At 45.6% G+C, this 17,375-nt stretch overlaps 1 protein-coding gene across 19 annotated transcripts in view; it reads left to right on the top strand.

The window, feature by feature from the left end:
• CAMTA1 (calmodulin binding transcription activator 1) overlaps positions 1 to 17,375 on the top strand; it is an 894,146-nt gene that overhangs the window by 853,143 nt on the left and 23,628 nt on the right. For 13 of the 19 annotated variants that reach the window (XM_060283626.1, XM_060283601.1, XM_060283622.1 and 10 more), the window contains 5 exons: positions 8,636 to 8,787; positions 12,244 to 12,440; positions 13,142 to 13,220; positions 13,469 to 13,784; positions 14,211 to 14,734. In XM_060283626.1, coding sequence (XP_060139609.1) covers positions 8,636 to 8,787; positions 12,244 to 12,440; positions 13,142 to 13,220; positions 13,469 to 13,784; positions 14,211 to 14,734 — 1,268 coding nt within the window. Of the gene's footprint in view, positions 1 to 4,017; positions 4,039 to 8,635; positions 8,788 to 12,243; positions 12,441 to 13,141; positions 13,221 to 13,468; positions 13,785 to 14,210; positions 14,735 to 17,375 lie in introns of those variants that run through there. The other 6 variants (XM_060283652.1, XM_060283647.1, XM_060283648.1 and 3 more) reach the window with 2 other exon arrangements.

The following is a 17,375-nucleotide window of genomic DNA, read 5'->3' as shown; positions in this document are numbered from 1 at the left end:
GGCGACTTTCCCCGTCTTTCTGAGCCTCCTGCAAAATGCAGGAGGCTTCCAAAGCAGCAGCTACGGTTCTCTACAGAAATAGCCCAAGTCATGACTCCTTTGCTTCACCAACCCTTCCTGCCAGCTCAGCCAAGGGCTGGAAATGGAACGAGAGACACGGCCTCTGGTCCCCAGTCCAAATAGCAACAGGAGGGCACATGTGTGCTCAAGCCACAAATAACGCGTTTTAAAATAGCAGATGGTATCTGGTGATCGCGCCTTCATTCATTTACCTGCCAAGGCAAAACTTGCTCCTCTGCTCTGGCAGTAAGGCCGGCGGTCGCCCGGGTCAAGCCGTTGGAATCACAAGCTCCGGTTTGCAGATGTTATTTGTCGGCTGATTTTCAGGCCCTGCAAAGCCATGCCCGCTTTCTGAGGCTGTTCTAGAAAATGTCTCTTTGGTCTCACACGGTAAAAATGTCATGTCTCTAAAACAGCTTAACCTGTTAAGCACTTTCGTAACTAATTAGATCAAGGTGTGCTGCCAGCCACTGTGTTCCAGATACTCCGTTTCACCAGGGAAAAGTAGGAATACCTAGAAGGTAGGGATCTATATTTATAATGTGACGCTGGATGGATAAAGGAAAGTGACGTTGCCGTGAAATTCCAGTTTGTGTCTACGAAGGGTCAGATCTTCCTCAGCTTTTCTGCCAGCGTCTTCACCAATACAGTTACATTATTTCCTTACCTGATCCCCCAGGAAAGGGCAGCCAGCCAGGCAGATGCCTAGAGCTTTTTCACGTGCTTTCAAGGCACCTCCATTGGGTTCTGAGCATTTTGACTGTTCTTTCTTTCCCCGGGGGCTAAGGGGTAAAACTGGCTAACTGGAGTATCGTCCCTGGGAGCCCACTGTGGAGAGCAGAGGTCACTCAGAGCCCCTGCCCCAGAGTTTGAATGACATCATCCACAAATTGGCTTCTGAAGAAGCTTAAATTAGAAAAGAATATTCCTTTCCACTGACTGGGCCCCCATTCTGTATCTGATACCAGGGATACAAGACTTGCAGACAGCTCGCTCTGGTAGAAATGACATGTGTAAGAAAATAACTGTACATTCTGGTAGAAATGACATGTGGAAGAAAATAACTATACACAGGACACAGAGCGAGACATGACGATTTGCTGGGTAGACTGGAAAGCACGTGGGTCTGGAGTCTAACCTGCGCTCTAATCCCTGCCCTGATACTTAGGACCTCGCGTAAGTAACACATTTTCGGAGCCTCAGCTTCCTCATCTGTAAAAGAAAGAGGAAAATCAGAGTTGTTTTCCAGATCAGAAATAACACATGTGGAATGTCTGGCCTACGTAGATGCTCAGTGGCAGCTACACATCATAAAACTGAAGGGATGTTTGAGCCACACTCTGAAGAATAAGAAGGTCGCCACGTGGACGTGGGGAAAGGTTGGCGTCACCCGAGGCGCAGAAACGTGTAAGGTTCCTGATGGCTTTGGAGAACAGTGAGTATGAGAGGACCCCTAAAAAGTAGCCCGAGGCCGTCAGCGAAGAGCCTCCCCTGCCGTACCAGACGCTTGACGTTTTATTTGCAGGTCACAGGGGAGGCAGCTAAGTGTTTTTTAGCAAGAGTATCTGATATAAAGTCAGAAATTGCTTCACGTTGTATTGCTCAATACAGTCATGAAAATCAATTCAGTTCCAAGATTTAAAGTGCGTTGTGCATAATCGACAGGAGGTTATGGTCACTAGGTGCAGCTGAACACCTGAGACCAGCACTAGCCTAAGTCCAGCTAGTCGTTGGTTCCTGACACAGACGCTTTCTCTCATCAGATGCCCAAACACTTGGGATTCTCCAATTTTACAGCAGCAAATCCCAAACCTTCTAAACTTAGAATATACTGCGGGTGTCTGACTTCATGAAGTTTTTTCTGTGTTAAAACTTCGGTACTGCTTAGGAATTTTAGGTCGATATTAATTGGGGACATTTTTAAAATGAGTCGCTTTGAGGGTTAGGAATCCCTGTCAAAGCGAGATGCAGAGATGACCCATGACTGCTGCTGTGCTGTGTGACACTTTGTGTGGTAGCCCTGAGGAGACACTTGGACAGGGTGAGCCCAGCAAGAGTAAAGGGGACATGAAGCGGGCCAGCAGTTGGCTGGAAATGTTTTTTCATCTTCTTGATCTCCGTAGTACTCAGAGCTATTCTGGGATTAGGAGTGTATTTTTCTTTATGTTTTCTAGTGTTGTTGGAAAACTCTAGGAACTGAAGGATAACAAAGTAGTTGGATATACTACATGCTATAGCCTGTACCTGTACTTTTGAGATACAGAAATTAGGCCTAGGCTTCTCTCTTTGTAGTTTAATGTATCAGGAAGATTTCTTTTCAGCATTTATTTTATCGACTTATTATATCCAGGTAACACAGTTACTTCCACCATCATTTTATCTATGTTTAAAATGCCCCCTAGAAGGGTAGAATGAATACTGCAGTGCTGTGTTAGAGTTGGAGACATTGTATGAACTCATGTTTATTTTCATATAGATAGAAAAATAATTACAGATATGTGTGCATACATGGGCTGTTATACTTACAACTTTGTCCTGGCTCTGTGCACTGAGCGGGCCCAGGAGCAGTGACACTCCAGCAGTACTGAGCACACCTAGCACCCGGATCTTGGTTTCTACATGCCATTCTCCAATAAAAGAAACCAGGGCTCCCTAGAGAGACCGCTGATTCTAGGGCTGGGACAGGGAGAGTACAAGATGAGCCTGGAGCATCCGGTAATGCCAGAAAGTAAGGAAGTGCTCGAAAAAGAAGGGAAAAAAGCTGAGGGTATGTCCAAGGGACACAGGAGCCAGCTTGAAAGAGCGCCCAGTGGCCACGCTGGGACAATTGGGGCAATTAATGTAGTATCGGATGATGACCAAAGTGTAAAATAAATATCCATGAGTTCATACTAGTGCAGATGAAAGGTTGATCAAGTAAATCACGAAGGACAAATCTTCCTTCTAGGAGAACTCCACATAATATGTGTGGATACTCCTGTATCCACAGGGTGGAGCTTAATTCTCGTCCCCTTTCTCGGCTGGACTTAGGGATAGAGTAGGGAGAGAGGAAAATAGGAACTTTATCATGGAGCACTGTAGGTTTATAGAGCAAATGATCACGGTCTACCTCAGCAGTACATCATCATTTACCCCTGCTTGTGTGATGGGCAGGGCACTTCCCCTCGGATCCTCTAGGTAAAAACCCGTGACTCCAGTCTAATCATTAGAAGACATGTCAGGCCAACTTCAAGGCAGGGACATCTACAAAGTACTTGACCAGTAGTCTTCAAAACTGCTCAAATTGTGACAGATGAGAGAAGAGAAAGGCGATTTAACAGCCAAATGCAACATGGTATCCTTGGTTGGATGCTGGAACAGAAAAAAATACATTAATTCTAATTCAGTTCTGATGGTGTGGTCTAACTCAAGTCTATAATTTAGTGAATAGTAGCGATATACCGGTGTTAGTTGCTGAGTTTTGACAAATGTACCCTAATTGCGTAAGATGTTCATATTAGGGGAAACTGGGTGAAGGGTATGTGGGAACTCGACTACCTTTGCAACTCATCTGTGAATCTCAATTATTCAAAAAAAATTTTTAAATGTATTATTATTTTTTAACGTTCCAGAGGTATGACTGGGTAAAAGGTCCCTGTCCAATAGTAGTTCGGACTTAAGAGAGTCTGACCACTTTTAAAAATTCAGTTTATTTCATCTTCACGGGCAGCATAGATAGTGATATTCCCATTTTACAGAGGAAATTGAGGTGCAAAATGGTCATTATTTTTCCAGAGTCACACAGTGACAGGATTAAACCTGGAGCTCTTCTCTCTACTCCAGTGTTCTTTCCACTATGTCATCGCTGCCCAGTCTAGAAATGCTGCTTCTGCTAAAAAGGGTGCAGCTCGAACGGGCTCGGGAAGAGGCTTGGAATGAACCGTGAGCCAGACTTGCTGCAAAGCCATCAGCATCATTTACCTTTTGTCTGGGGTACAGGTAGGTGGGTGCGTGTGTCTTGAATGTAGTGGGAAGGAATTGCTGCATGATAGTTGAAAGATCTCATTCCCTGAAACCACACAAGTAAATAAACTGCTTTAGAGAAAAGCAGGAGGCAAAGACAGGCACCTGGGAAGACATCCCACTCAGAAGAAAAAGACAGTAATAAAGAGGTAAGATCTGATGGGGATGAGAGAGGAGTGCCTGGTTAGCTGCAGAGAGCAGTGCAAGGAGGTGTATTTTAAATCGTTTTCGAGTGTCGTCAGGTCTGAATTGGCCGTGTGCTTGAGAAGATGCACAGCCCAATGCTGTTGGCAGAGCCCGTGTGGATGGACCGGGTATGATGTACGGGAGGTGACATTTTGCATGTCCACATTGGGTGGGAACCCGTGCTTCTGCTCGAGCAGGTGGTCCTGGGGTCCTTCTTTAACAAGCACTGGGGTGGAAAGAGGATTCATTCTTGAGGAAGGAGGCTGGGGTCTTAGAGCAGCAGTTCTTGAAATGTGGTCTCAGACCAGAAGCATCAGCGTCACCTGAGAACGTGTTTGAAGTGCACCCTCTAAGCTCACCCAAACCTAGCAAAACCAACACCAACACTAACACCAAAACAAGCTGGGCATTGCCCCCACCAGTGTGTTTCAAAAAGCCCACTGGGTGATTCTGATGCCTGCTGGCACCTGAGAACCACTAGGCTGAGCAGACGCCTCTGCTCGGGTGGCACACTGCCTGCAGCGGGCACGAGCCGGAGGGTGAGCACCCAGACACCACTGCCGCTGCAGGGGGGACCCAGACGTATAACCCTGGAGGCTCACGTGCTTCGGGAAGTGGGTGCCCTCAGCTTACTTTCCGTGCAGCCGGGTCTCATGAGGGAGCAGTCCAGTCGCTTCACTCAGACTGTCCTAAGGACAGGGGGGTTGCAACCCCTCAAAGCTGAATCACCGTTGGCTCTGTTTGAAACATCGTGGGCAAGACTGCAGCCAAATTCATCAGCCCCCTCAATCTGTACCTTATTTGTTTTCCTCTCCTCCCCGCCTCCACAGTGCATTAATTTAACAACCCAGGTTCATTCAGGCTGCAGAAATTATTTGTTGGCCAACAAAGGAGCACAGGGATCTCTTCACTAAGCCATCCCCCAGTGCCTGGTACACAGTAGGTGCTCAATAAATACTTGTGCATGAACAAATAGATCTTCAAATGTACTTTTTTCATCAGAAAAAGTTTTTTGCTTCTAATTGTATTACCCTCATCCTATAATTTCACACAATATACAATTAAGATGAGAGAGAGCTCTGAAATTGCCAAGTGTTTTGCAATAATGTTTTAGTTAATAAAGCTGTAAAGCCCGAAACAAGCATGAAGTTGTTGCTTTTGACTTGCCAGTCATGGAGAGCTGGACACCATCATTTTATCCATCGGAGGAAGCCTCGCAGAGGAAAGGAAGTATGACCAGAAAGGCTCCGATTCTTGATTCACAGGGTGGCACAGACCTGACTCTCTGGGATGCCAGCTCAGTTGTTTCCTGTTTTAATCATCACTACCTCCCCCCTTTGGAGTCAAGAGGCTCAGAGATGCCGTTCTGCACGATATAATTTTCTTAAGAGGCAAAAAAACTGCTTCTGAGTATCTTCACGAAGTGCTTCTCAGAGCAGCTTAATCACACGCAAGAGCTGACTGCACAGTCCGCTGTGGCGCCGAAGCTGGACACGCAGCCCAGAAGCAGGGAACCAGTGACCCCTGGGGCAGACAAGGCGTCGTGGTGACAGTGTTTTGGCGGGGAGATGCATTGGCAGGGCCTGGCTCCGCGATGTCGGGGAGGGTCGGTCTGCAGTGTCCACGCTTGGCAGGGGATGGGTGGGGGATGGGTGGAGTTGGGGGGACGAGCCGGGGCTGCCTGCGCTGTCACCGCCGCAGCCAGAACAGAGCCACCCCGATGGGCTGAGCACAGTCGGGTGGCGAGCTCTGTGCCCTTCTGCCCCTTGGCATGACGTGGCGTGTTAATCTTGGCCGCTGTGCTCCAGACAAGTGCAAACCGATCTCCGAGAGAAGCGAATCGGATTCTGAACACTCACTTAATAGATGAAAGATTTGCAGGCTGGCAGAAGAAATCATCAGAACATGGCTATAGAGGCTTAAGCTGTTTCAGTGGGATGAGTGGGGGTCTCTGGGTGGGTTCAGAGATGAGTGGTTGTCTGGCTAGCAGGATCAGCAGGAAGCAGGGAGAATTTATAAACATACCACGAAGGATAACTGCTGCTCCACTTGGGATCACTCTTTTTTTCTTACCTTCCTTTTTTTTTTTTTTTTTTTTGCGTTACGCGGGTCTCTCACCACTGTGGCCTCTCCCGTTACGGAGCACAGGCTCCGGACGCGCAGGCTCAGGGGCCATAGCTCACGGGCCCAGCCGCTCCGCGGCATGTGGGATCTTCCCGGACCGGGGAATGACCCTGTGTCCCCTGCATCGGCAGGCGGACTCCCAACCACTGCGCCACCAGGGAAGCCCGGATCACACTCTTTTTGAAAGGTAAAATTCTTTGTCCTCAGTTGGCTCCAGATGGAGAAGTCCCACATTCTACAAAATTTCCATTATCTAATGAGGAGGGCATGGAGTAAGGATTCTAAAATCAACTCTGAAGTCACGTTGTTTTCCATTAGTGGTCACAGGATGCCCACGGCCATGGCCAGTGCATCACAAGCAGATCCATTCAGGGTTACTCCCCCATCCGTGAGTGTGCCACTGAGGTGCTTAGAGGGTCCTCAGAGTTCGTCACACCTGTCTGCATGAAATTGGAACAGAGAGACGTTACCTTTCACTTGTAAAGAGGAAGGATTTTTTTCCTCTCGCGTTGTTCCTGGAAATAGCTTACTAAGAAAATAATACCACAAGTCTTGAAAAGCAGTCTACCTCCTCTTGCTTTTGTGCTTTAGAGAAGTGAGACCAATTTGACATTCGGTATTGAAAACTTCCCCGTTTTCAATACCGAATTGAAAACGTATTTACTATCTTTTTACTTTGAGAAAAAAAGTTCCGTTCCCTCGGGTAAGTCCATCTGATCCTTGTGCATCTTCTCTTCCCATAAGTTTCCCTTCCTGTTGTCACATGGGGGCTTAGCTCCGGGTCCTGGAGACGGAGAAGCCAGGTATCTTTTCATGCCTCAGTGTCTTCATCTGTAAAATGAAGACAGTGACAGGACCGGCCTCACACAATGGCCGTGAGGGTAAATGAGTTAACATTTGTCAAGTTATTTACACAGTGACTGGCACGGATTCGGTAAGTGTTAGCTCCGTCCACTTTTTAATCTCTCGTAGGATCGATACGCTTTACCCACTAGTGTCAGGATTTACAGTCAGGATGGCAAGGAACGCTGATAAAATATTCCCCGAGGGTACTCCTTTTCATGATTCAGTTGTCTGTATTTGGAAAATAGTGACTCCATTAGCAATTTTGAGGAAGAACTATGTTGTCACAGGTGTTTGATCAATTTCCCAAGACATTTCATTCACATGCCACAAGGTGATGCTGATGGCTGGCACGTTTATCTGGGACTTACCCATGTCCTGAGCATTTTCATCTGTTACTTCATTAAATTCTCTCAACACCCCTCGGAGGTAAGGACAGTTACTATCCCCATTTAAGAGTTAAGGAGGGCTTCCCTGGTGGCGCAGTGGTTGAGAGTCCGCCTGCCGATGCAGGGGATGCGGGTTCGTGCCCTGGTCCAGGAAGATCCCACATGCTGTGGAGCGGCTGGGCCCGTGAGCCATGGCCGCTGAGCCTGCACATCTGGAGCCTGTGCTCCGCAACGGGAGAGGCCACAACAGTGAGAGGCCCGCGTACCGCAAAAAAAAAAAAAAAAAAAAAAAAAAAAGTTAAGGAAACTGAGACACCAAAGGTTTTGTTCAAAGTTACACAACCATCCTATGGCACAGCCAGTGTTCTTAACTGTGTCCTGATTGGTCCTTACCCCCCTCTCCAGCTTCATCTTCTGCTCTCCTCTCTGCTGTGGTCCAGCCACATGGCTTCTGCTCCTGGAACGTTCTGCCTCAGGGCCTTTGCATTTGCTCTTACCTAACTCCAGCTCTAATGTATGTGTGTGTCTGTGGCTAGAGCCTGGATCAGAAAATCTTTTTTTTTTCCAGTGTGTGGGTAAAAGATACTACTTAAAAAAAAAATCTAGATATCTGTATCTGTGTGGGGTTGTGTGTGTTCTTCTTTCCCATAGTGATTGCTTTCTTCCAGTGATTTAAATTAAATTGTATTCATTTCATTTGTTTGCTCTAGGGGCCTTTCAACCAGATCTCTCTTCAAGGTTTCCATTGGGGAATTTGCCAAAGAAATGAGGTCCAGGAACCTGAAACCAGGACCTTGACAAAAAGGGGTTTTCTGTTCCTTTCGCTGAGAACTTTGGGCTGCTGTCGAGGCTGCAGTCTTATGTGAAGTGTCAGGGTCACTACCGCACTGGAGACATCCAGCCTGGGCAAAGCCCGGTGATTTGGTTGGGTCGGTGGCCATCTTGGATGCCCGTCCTGCAGGCTCGCCTAGGCCACGTGTTAATGGCCCTTCTTCCAGAACACAACCTCACTCTTCCTTGTTCTGCCCTAGATAACCAGTTCAGGATGTCCATCCTTGAGCGACTGGAGCAGATGGAAAGGAGGATGGCTGAGATGACCGGGTCCCAGCAGCACAAGCAGGGGAGCGGAGGAGGGAGCAGCGGAGGGGGCAGCGGTAGTGGGAACGGAGGAAGCCAAGCTCAGGTACGAGTCTGCGCGGACTGTCGCCTTTCATGGTGTCTAATGTTTTATTGATGTGCGAGGCTGTCGATCACAAGTCCCTTCTCTGCTGCTGCTGGCACCCTTCCTGGAAGAGGCAAGAGGCAGGGGGGTGCTTTGTAGTCCCTGTGTTTCTGAGTATTCAACTCTGTGTTAGGGAAGAAGCCTTGGACTGTGGGGCTTCTCAGTGGTTCACCTTCCTAAGCCTTGAATCACTTACTGATCTCAGAACTCACTGCAGTTATCTGACAGCGGGAGGGCGGGCATCCAGTGACAGAACAGAGGCCAAGCGATGACTCAGATTCGCTGGGCTCAGAGTTCAATTAGAACCTATTTTGTGTTTTGTGTTCTATCTTTATCTTAAGTATAAATAGAAAACATAATTGTTTTATAAGGGCCCAGAGAAACTGTTTCTGTAATTTTTCAGTGCAGAATAGTAGAACATTATACATTCTGTCGTTGTTACAAATGCTTTTTCATCAGTTCCGGGATGAACGCATTACTATTGTCAGGTACGGGGAAATCATCAAATATTATTTTAGAGTCCCGTTAGTCTTGAAGGCTTTATGTCAATTTCATTTAGGAGCTTCATTTTGGGGAAGTTTCCTAGGCAGAAATTATTTTTCAGGAGGCCCTAGAATAAATTTTTTAAATTAATTAATTAATTTTTTTTTTTTTTGGGCTTTGTTGGGTCTTCATTGCTGCGTGCAGGCTTTCTCTAGTTGCGGCGAGTGGGGGCTACTCTTTGTTGCAGTGCATGGGCTTCTCACTGCGGTGGCTTCTCTTGTTGCGGAGCACGGGCTCTAGGAGTGTGGGCTCCGTAGTTGTGGCGCACGGGCTTAGTTGCTCCGTAGCATGTGAGATCTTCCCGGACCAGGGATTAAGCCCGTTTTCCCCTGCATTGGCAGGCAGATTCTTAACTCCTGCGCCACCAGGGAAGTCCCCTAGAATGAATTTAAAGGGACTGATGGTGTTTCTTACCTCCACCGCTGAGACATCACCTAAAAACCTCAAATAATTCCCCCTCTTTCTCTTCAAGATGAATGTTGATTTTTTTCTGAACGATTATATTTTAAAGTGAACATTTGGAGTTTTATGATCCTTGTAAATATCAAATATTAGTAATATTTTTAATAATAGATGAAACACATCTATTTCGTCACAATAGACGAAAACAAAGCATACGGTACCACACCCCCGAAACTAACCTTTTTCCGGGAATTTCCTTCTTATTTCTCTCCTTATCTTCAGAAATCAGTGGAAAAGGAAAGACTTGGCACAAAGGAAAGTATTATTAAGGCTTCCTGTCCACCTGATGCTGCTGTTTTATAAAAAGAAGTAAACATTATTTGCTATCTATCTCATGGCTAAAATAAGAGATTCCCACGAAATCCTTTTTCTTTCACCAACAAAGGCTGCATAAAGGGAATGGAGAGTAGTGTCATTTTATAACTCAACTATCTGGCAACTGGCCTATTGTCTGATCCCATATTAACTGCTACTGAATACTCTTTCATCGGTTTAAGCTGGCTTCGATAAATATCTGTGTCCACCTTATGTGATAGAGGTGGAGCTGTTTTTGTTAATGCAAAGAAATTCCCTCTTTGCTTACTACCCAGTGACTTCCGTGTGCCCCTGAATGTGTCTGTCTGGGCCTTTCGAGTCAAGGTCATTCTGCTGAAGGTCGGGGTTGCCCGGCTGTGCTCCTCTAAACATGTCACGACAGTTCTAGTGGGGGTGACATTAACCGTCCTCTGCCTTTTTATTTTTGCAGGCGTTTTTTTTTTTCCAGATTTCAAAACAGAAAACAATGAGGAGCAACAGTGTTTCTGTAGTAATTGAATTTCATGGGGTTTGTAACTGGACAAAATACCTTTAAAATAATACCAGAGAGGAGAATTAGACCAGAAGGGCCATTTATTCGGGGTGGGGCAGGGGCGGGGGGTTGTGAAACGTAAAAGTGCTGGAGCAGAGACTCAGATAAGCCGTTGAGGTTCCTAACTTTGATTTTATTTTTCTTCTTTCACAACCTCCTTTTACAAAAAAGAGAAGAAAGCCAGGTGGCTAACATGAGTGCATTTCTCTTTCTCGTGTGCCTCTGTGGTTAGCAAGAACGCTTAAATTTCAGGGTCTCTCACGCCTTCCCCAGTGTCCTTTTTGTTTTATATAAAGGACTGGATTATTACTGGATTTTTTAAAATCTGTTTTTTTGGTTTTTTTGCGGTACGTGGGCCTCTCACTGCTGTGGCCTCTCCCGTTGCGGAGCACAGGCTCCGGACGCGCAGGCCCAGCGGCCGTGGCTCACGGGCCCAGCCGCTCCGCGGCATGCGGGATCCTCCCGGACCGGGGCACGAACCCGTGTCCCCTGCATCGGCAGGCGGACTCTCAACCACTGTGCCACCAGGGAAGCCCTAAAATCTGTTTTTTCAATTGAGATATAATTGACATATAATATCATGTAAGTTCCGGGTGCACAACATGGTGATTCGGTATTTGTATACATTTCGCCAAATCATCACCATGATAAGCCTAGTTAACACCCATCATCACACATAGTTACAAACTTTTTTTCCTTGTGTCGAGAACTTTTAAGATCTGCTGTCTTAGCAACTTGCCAGTACGCAGTACAGTCTTATGAACTATAGTTGCCATGCTGTACATTACATCCCCAGGACTTATTTGTTTTATAACTTTTGACCCCCTTCACCCATTTTTCCCACCTCCTCCCCCTACCTCTGGCAACTATCAGGCTGTTCTCTGTATCTATGAAGTCAGGAGGCTTTTGTGTATGTGTGTGTGTGTGTGTGTGTGTGTGTGTGTGTGTTAAGATTCCTCATGTAAGTGGCATCATACGGTATTTGTCTTTCTCTGACCTATTTCACTTAATGTAATGCCCTCAAGGTCCATCCATGTTGTTGCAAATGTATTACTGGATATTTCTAAGTGCTTCTTTAGGGAGAAAAATCCCCATCTAAGTGACTTAATTCTCCTTCAGAAGGAGCAGGGGAGTCAGGAGCTCCAGGCAGCCGGTGGTGGAAGCATAAGTTACCCTGCCTTACTCTCCCCTGACAGTTTACTGCCTGCAGTGTTTACTTCAGCTGGGAGGCTGGGGCCACGTTTTCTGTTCGTTTCTTTTTAGCAGTATATACTTTCCCTGAGCTGGATCAGCACGAAGTTCACAATCAGAGTGTCAGCTGCAGCAGACAGACTCTGACGTCCGTACAGTGACAGAAAATTACTGTGTGCCCGGCTGCGGACATGTGCCGCTGAGCTGGACGCAGCACGTTCTGTTCTCCCTTTCGAGATGTCTTATTTTCAGCTTCATGCTTCCCGTTTTCCGCTGCAAATCATAACGCACTGGTTTCCCACCCCGGCATCCGAATGCTGACTTGGTACAGGGCCTTTGGTCCTCCGATCGGAACATGTGCCATTTCATTACAGTGCGCGTCTGGCCCTGGGACCCTGGGGAGCTGCTTTGAGAGCCGCGTGGTTGTCGTGTGCGAGAAGATGATGAGCCGGGCCTGCTGGGCAAAGTCCAAGCATCTGATCCACTCAAAGACTTTCCGTGGAATGACCCTCCTCCACCTGGCCGCAGCCCAGGGTTACGCCACCCTCATCCAGACCCTGATCAAATGGCGGTAAGGCTGGGGCCAGACGGACGCTGTCATCCTCACCCCTCAGCAGGCGTTCCTCTTAGGGTGTCCAGTGGTGGAGGGAAATCTGGCTATTCGGGGAGCGTGGTAGCCTGAGAGCAAAGGGCTCTCTCTGTGGACAGTTCCAAGAAGTTCTATGAACTTCTGCCCGAGAAGTCCTGAGTGAGATGCTGAACTAAACATTGGACGTTTGTTTTTTTTTCTTATAAATTTATTTATTTATTTTTGGCTGTATTGGGTCTTCGTTTCTGTGCGAGGCCTTTCTCTAGTTGTGGCAAGCGGGGGCCACTCTTCATCGCGGTGCGCAGGCCTCACCCTGTCGCGGCCTCTCTCGTTGCGGAGCACAGGCTCCAGACGCGCAGGCTCAGTAGTTGTGGCTCATGGGCCCAGTTGCTCCGCGGCATGTGGGATCTTCCCAGACCAGGGCTCGAACCCGTGTCCCCTGCATTGACAGGCAGATTCTCAACCGCTGCACCACCAGGGAAGCCCAACATTGGACTTTTTATTTCCCCTGGACCTCTGGCAAAACAGAGAGCCCAGAGCGCCCTAGGGAGTCTGGGACTCTATTTCCTCACGCCAGGAATGTGAGACGCCCAGTTTGGTTTCATCTCTGTGGGTTTCATAACGTTCTGGTATTTTTTAACGTGGATTCATTGTGCGGTAATTTCTGGTGCTGTTCGTTCCAGCACAAAGCATGCAGATAGCATTGATTTGGAACTGGAGGTTGACCCCTTGAATGTGGACCACTTCTCCTGTACTCCTCTGGTAAGAAATGGGTTCATTTATTCCCCGAACTGTTTTTCTAGGCTGGCGTAGGGATGCGCTTGGTTCCCTTTGTATTATCCCTTGTTGAACATACGACACGTGTCACAGCTACTTTGTAATGGTAACGTTTTATGGCCCCATTGAGATCGGTGCCAAGGACCAATTAGTCAATTGGCAGCAGTGGCAAAAGTCAAATATGTTTTTTAACTCGTATTGAGGAAGCTCGCTTTGTCTCTCTCTTTTTTCAGATGTGGGCATGTGCTCTCGGGCACTTAGAAGCAGCTGTCGTGCTGTACAAGTGGGACCGTCGGGCTATCTCTATTCCGGACTCTCTAGGAAGGCTGCCTTTGGGAATTGCCAGGTCAAGGGGTCATGTGAAATTAGCAGAGTGTCTGGAGCACCTGCAGAGGGACGAGCAGGCTCAGCTTGGCCAGAACCCCAGAATCCACTGTCCTGCAAGTGAGGAACCCAGTGCAGAGAGCTGGATGACCCAGTGGCACAGCGAAACAATCCACTCCCCAGAAATACCCAAAGGAGTCACCGTCATTGCAAGTACCAATCCAGGTAAACATTTTAAAGGATTACATCCCAGAACTTGGCAGATTTCCCTTTTGCTTTCGTGCAGCTACCCTCAGAAAAGTCCATAGGATATTCACGTACATTTAAGGGTTTGGGGTTTTTTTTTTTTTTTTAGTGTTTCTAATTTTCCTTTTAGTTATTAGAATGCCTAGTGCTTCCCCCGGCCCATCCCACCCCAAAACTGCAGAAAGTAGAAAAAAAAAATCTATGTTCGTGCAAGAAAGAACTACAGATTTTGGAGGAGGATTATCTGAATATAGTATGTGCTGCTGGGGAATATTGAAATGTTAGGGACATGTCTTGAGTTCTGGCTTTGCACTTTGTGTCTCTCAGGCATAGAGAAAGTGTTAATTCTTTAGGATTCCTAATTGTATCGCCTGTCCTGACTATCCTTTCTACTGTACTTTTCAGAGCTGAGAAGACCTCGGTCTGAACCCTCTAATTACTACAGCAGTGAGAGCCACAAAGATTATCCAGCTCCCAAAAAGCATAAATTGAACCCTGAGTACTTCCAGGCAAGGCAGGAGAAGCTGCTTTCCACTGCACTGAGTCTGGAACAGCCAAATATCAGGAAGCAGAGCCCTAGTTCTAAGCAGTCTGTCCCCGAGACAATCAGCCCCAGTGAAGGAGTGAGGGACTACAGCCGGGAAATCTCCCCTCCCACTCCAGAGACTGCAGGATTCCAAGCCTCTGGATCTCAGCCGGTAGTAAAGTGGAATTCCAAAGATCTTTACATTGGTGTGTCTACAGTACAGGTGACTGGAAATCCGAAGGGGACCAGTGTAGGAAAGGATGCAACACCTTCACAGGTGCGTCCACGGGAACCAATGAGTGTCCTGATGATGGCTAACAGAGAGGTGGTGAACACAGAGCTGGGGTCCTACCGTGATAGTGCAGAAAGTGAGGAGTGCTCACAACCCATGGATGACATACAGGTGAGCGTGGGGAAGGTAAACCTGCAGAGGCTGGTCCATCCGTCCTAGCTTCCTTGGTCTTTACTGCCAATTTCCAGAGGTCATGTCATTTTCTCACCGGCGAAGGGTTCGAAGTCTGGGCTTATATATAAGAATTTTGGCGTGTCTTCTTTACTTGGGCCACATTTTCACTTGTGAGTCAAGCATTGTGAACAGGGCCTAAATACCAGGGACCCAGATCTCAGTAGAGCCTTGTACTAGCTCCTCAAAACTCCTACAATAAGTCTTTTGCTCCCTCCTTGCATCCAGGGTGACTGATTTTGCTGTTTAAATACTAGTTAGAGTCACAGCCTGATAATGGCTAAAACAGGAGGCCTGTGGGTAGAATTTGAATGATGTAAGTGATTTGATAAGCACAACAAGCATCTAGCCCCTGTAAAGGCATATATCGTCTGAGGCTCTCATGAGGTGCAGTGGAATATCCCCAAAGCTGATAATTGACTGCTTTTATGATAAATCCAGGATCCTTTTAGGGCATCACAGTTGTTATAGATTAAGAGAATACATACTGAAGTAAATTTGAGGTTAGGCTCTTAAACAAGCAAATTCCATTAATTAAAATATACTCTATGCGGAGGACAAAATGAGCATCCTCAGAACATGTGTCTGACTTCCTCTCTTTCCCTCTTCCCATCGATAGAATCCAAAACAAATATAAAAGGAGAAAACTCCCATAAGAAATTCACTAGGGCACCTGTGCCTGTAGAAATGATGGGGATCTCGTATCCCAGACAGCATTCCTAGATAGGTCTGGTTGCTAAAACACTCCTGTTCATTGCACCCCAGGGGACCCTTCCTACCAGCCCCTACTGTTTAGCACAGGACAAGAATCATGCACGCTTACCAGTATGTTTCCATCCCTGGTGCGTGGTGGGCGCCGCACTACTGATCTACCAACCACTGCAATTGTGGGGAGGCCTTCCCCAGGAAATCAAATAATATTTGAGATGAGGGGTTGGCACATTTTTTCTGGAAAGGGCCAAATAGTAAATATTTCAGGCTTTGTGGCCAAGACAGACTTTGTCATGACTATTCAGTCTGCCTTTGTAGCACAAAAGCAGCCTTAGACAATATTAAACAAATGAGTGGGCCATGTGCCAATAAAACTTTATTTACACAAACAGTTAGCTAGCTGGATTTGACCTGCCATAGTTAAAGCCCTGTTTTAAACAATTTCTGATGGAGCCCATACTAGATATTAATTCTGAGCAATCTAGAACAACATTTATAAATATAAACATATAATAATAAATCACCAGACTATGAAAATCAGCAGCTTAAAAGAGGGGAACTAAGATGAGCGTCTAGAACAGTGCTGTCCACCAGAACTTTCTTTAGTGATGGAAACATTCTATGTCTGCCCTGTCCAATATGGTGGCCAGTGGCCATGTGTGGTACTGAGCATTGGAAATGTATTCAGTGCGAATAGGGAATTGAATTTCTAATTTTACTTAAGTTTAATTAATTTAAGTTTGAAAAGCCATTGGATAGCACAGCTTTAGAGCAACTGGCCCTTACTGAAACAGTTGATGCAGGAAATAGAAAATAACCTAAAAAAAAATCTACTTTATATTTTCACTGAAACTTCAGAGAATATTTTACTAATTTAAGACCACATACCTATGGAAAAAGCAGCAGTCTAAAGAAGCATTTTAGCCAAATGAAAAAATTAACAATTAAAATTAGTGAAATAATTCAAGAAATGGCAAGCCAGAGTTCATGGAGGAGTGAACAGTAAAACCAGTAATACTGATATCTCTGAATAATTATTGATAGTGTGGTTGCACAATAAGCAATTCTTTAAATAAAAGAGGAATAATGTTTCAAAAAATAACCTAGAACTAAGATTCTAAATTGTTTTAACAAAACCAGGGAGGTAGGGAAAGGAAGGTAAAAGTGTATCAAAGCAGTTCCCCTGTCCAGGGAAAATCAAAGTTTGTTCCAATTATTATATTGATAGATATGTGTAGCCTGAAATATGCTTGTTAGAAATGTCAAGTTAATAGGTAGTGTTAAAACAGGCTACAGAATTTCTATGTCATTTAAGGGGGAAAAAAGAAAATTTGGCCCATTCAGGAAAAGTTCAGTAATGGTAATAAAGAAAAAAGCAACAACAGAAATAATACTCTATAACATAATATTATAGGAATATTTTCAAACATGACTTATTCCCACTTTGGAAACTGTTAATTCTATTAAAAGATTCTCAGATTGGGTTAAAAAAAAAAAAGGAAGCAAAATATACTATATGCTGCTTGTAAAAGAATTTAAATGAAATGAAACAGAAAGAATGAAAATGATGTGATAGGTAAAGATATAACAGACAAATGAAAAGAAAAAGAAAAAAGATAAAAAGTACAGGTAAGGTAAATAGTGTATATATATATATATATACACATATATATATATATATAAAATTTGTCAAAACGGTATGACTGTAATGAGCCATTATGCACCTAACAACATAGCTTCTAAATATTAAAGCAAGTAAAGATTGAAGAAATGTGGAACCATAACTATAATCATAGTGTGAGACTAACACAATTGTTTCAAAATTTGTCAGCTCAAGTATGAAGAGGATATGAAAATATTGACAATACAA

Source organism: Globicephala melas, chromosome 1 (genome assembly GCF_963455315.2).
Source record: "Globicephala melas chromosome 1, mGloMel1.2, whole genome shotgun sequence".
Taxonomy (NCBI): domain Eukaryota; kingdom Metazoa; phylum Chordata; class Mammalia; order Artiodactyla; family Delphinidae; genus Globicephala; species Globicephala melas.
This window is presented reverse-complemented; position numbering and strand designations above follow the sequence as displayed.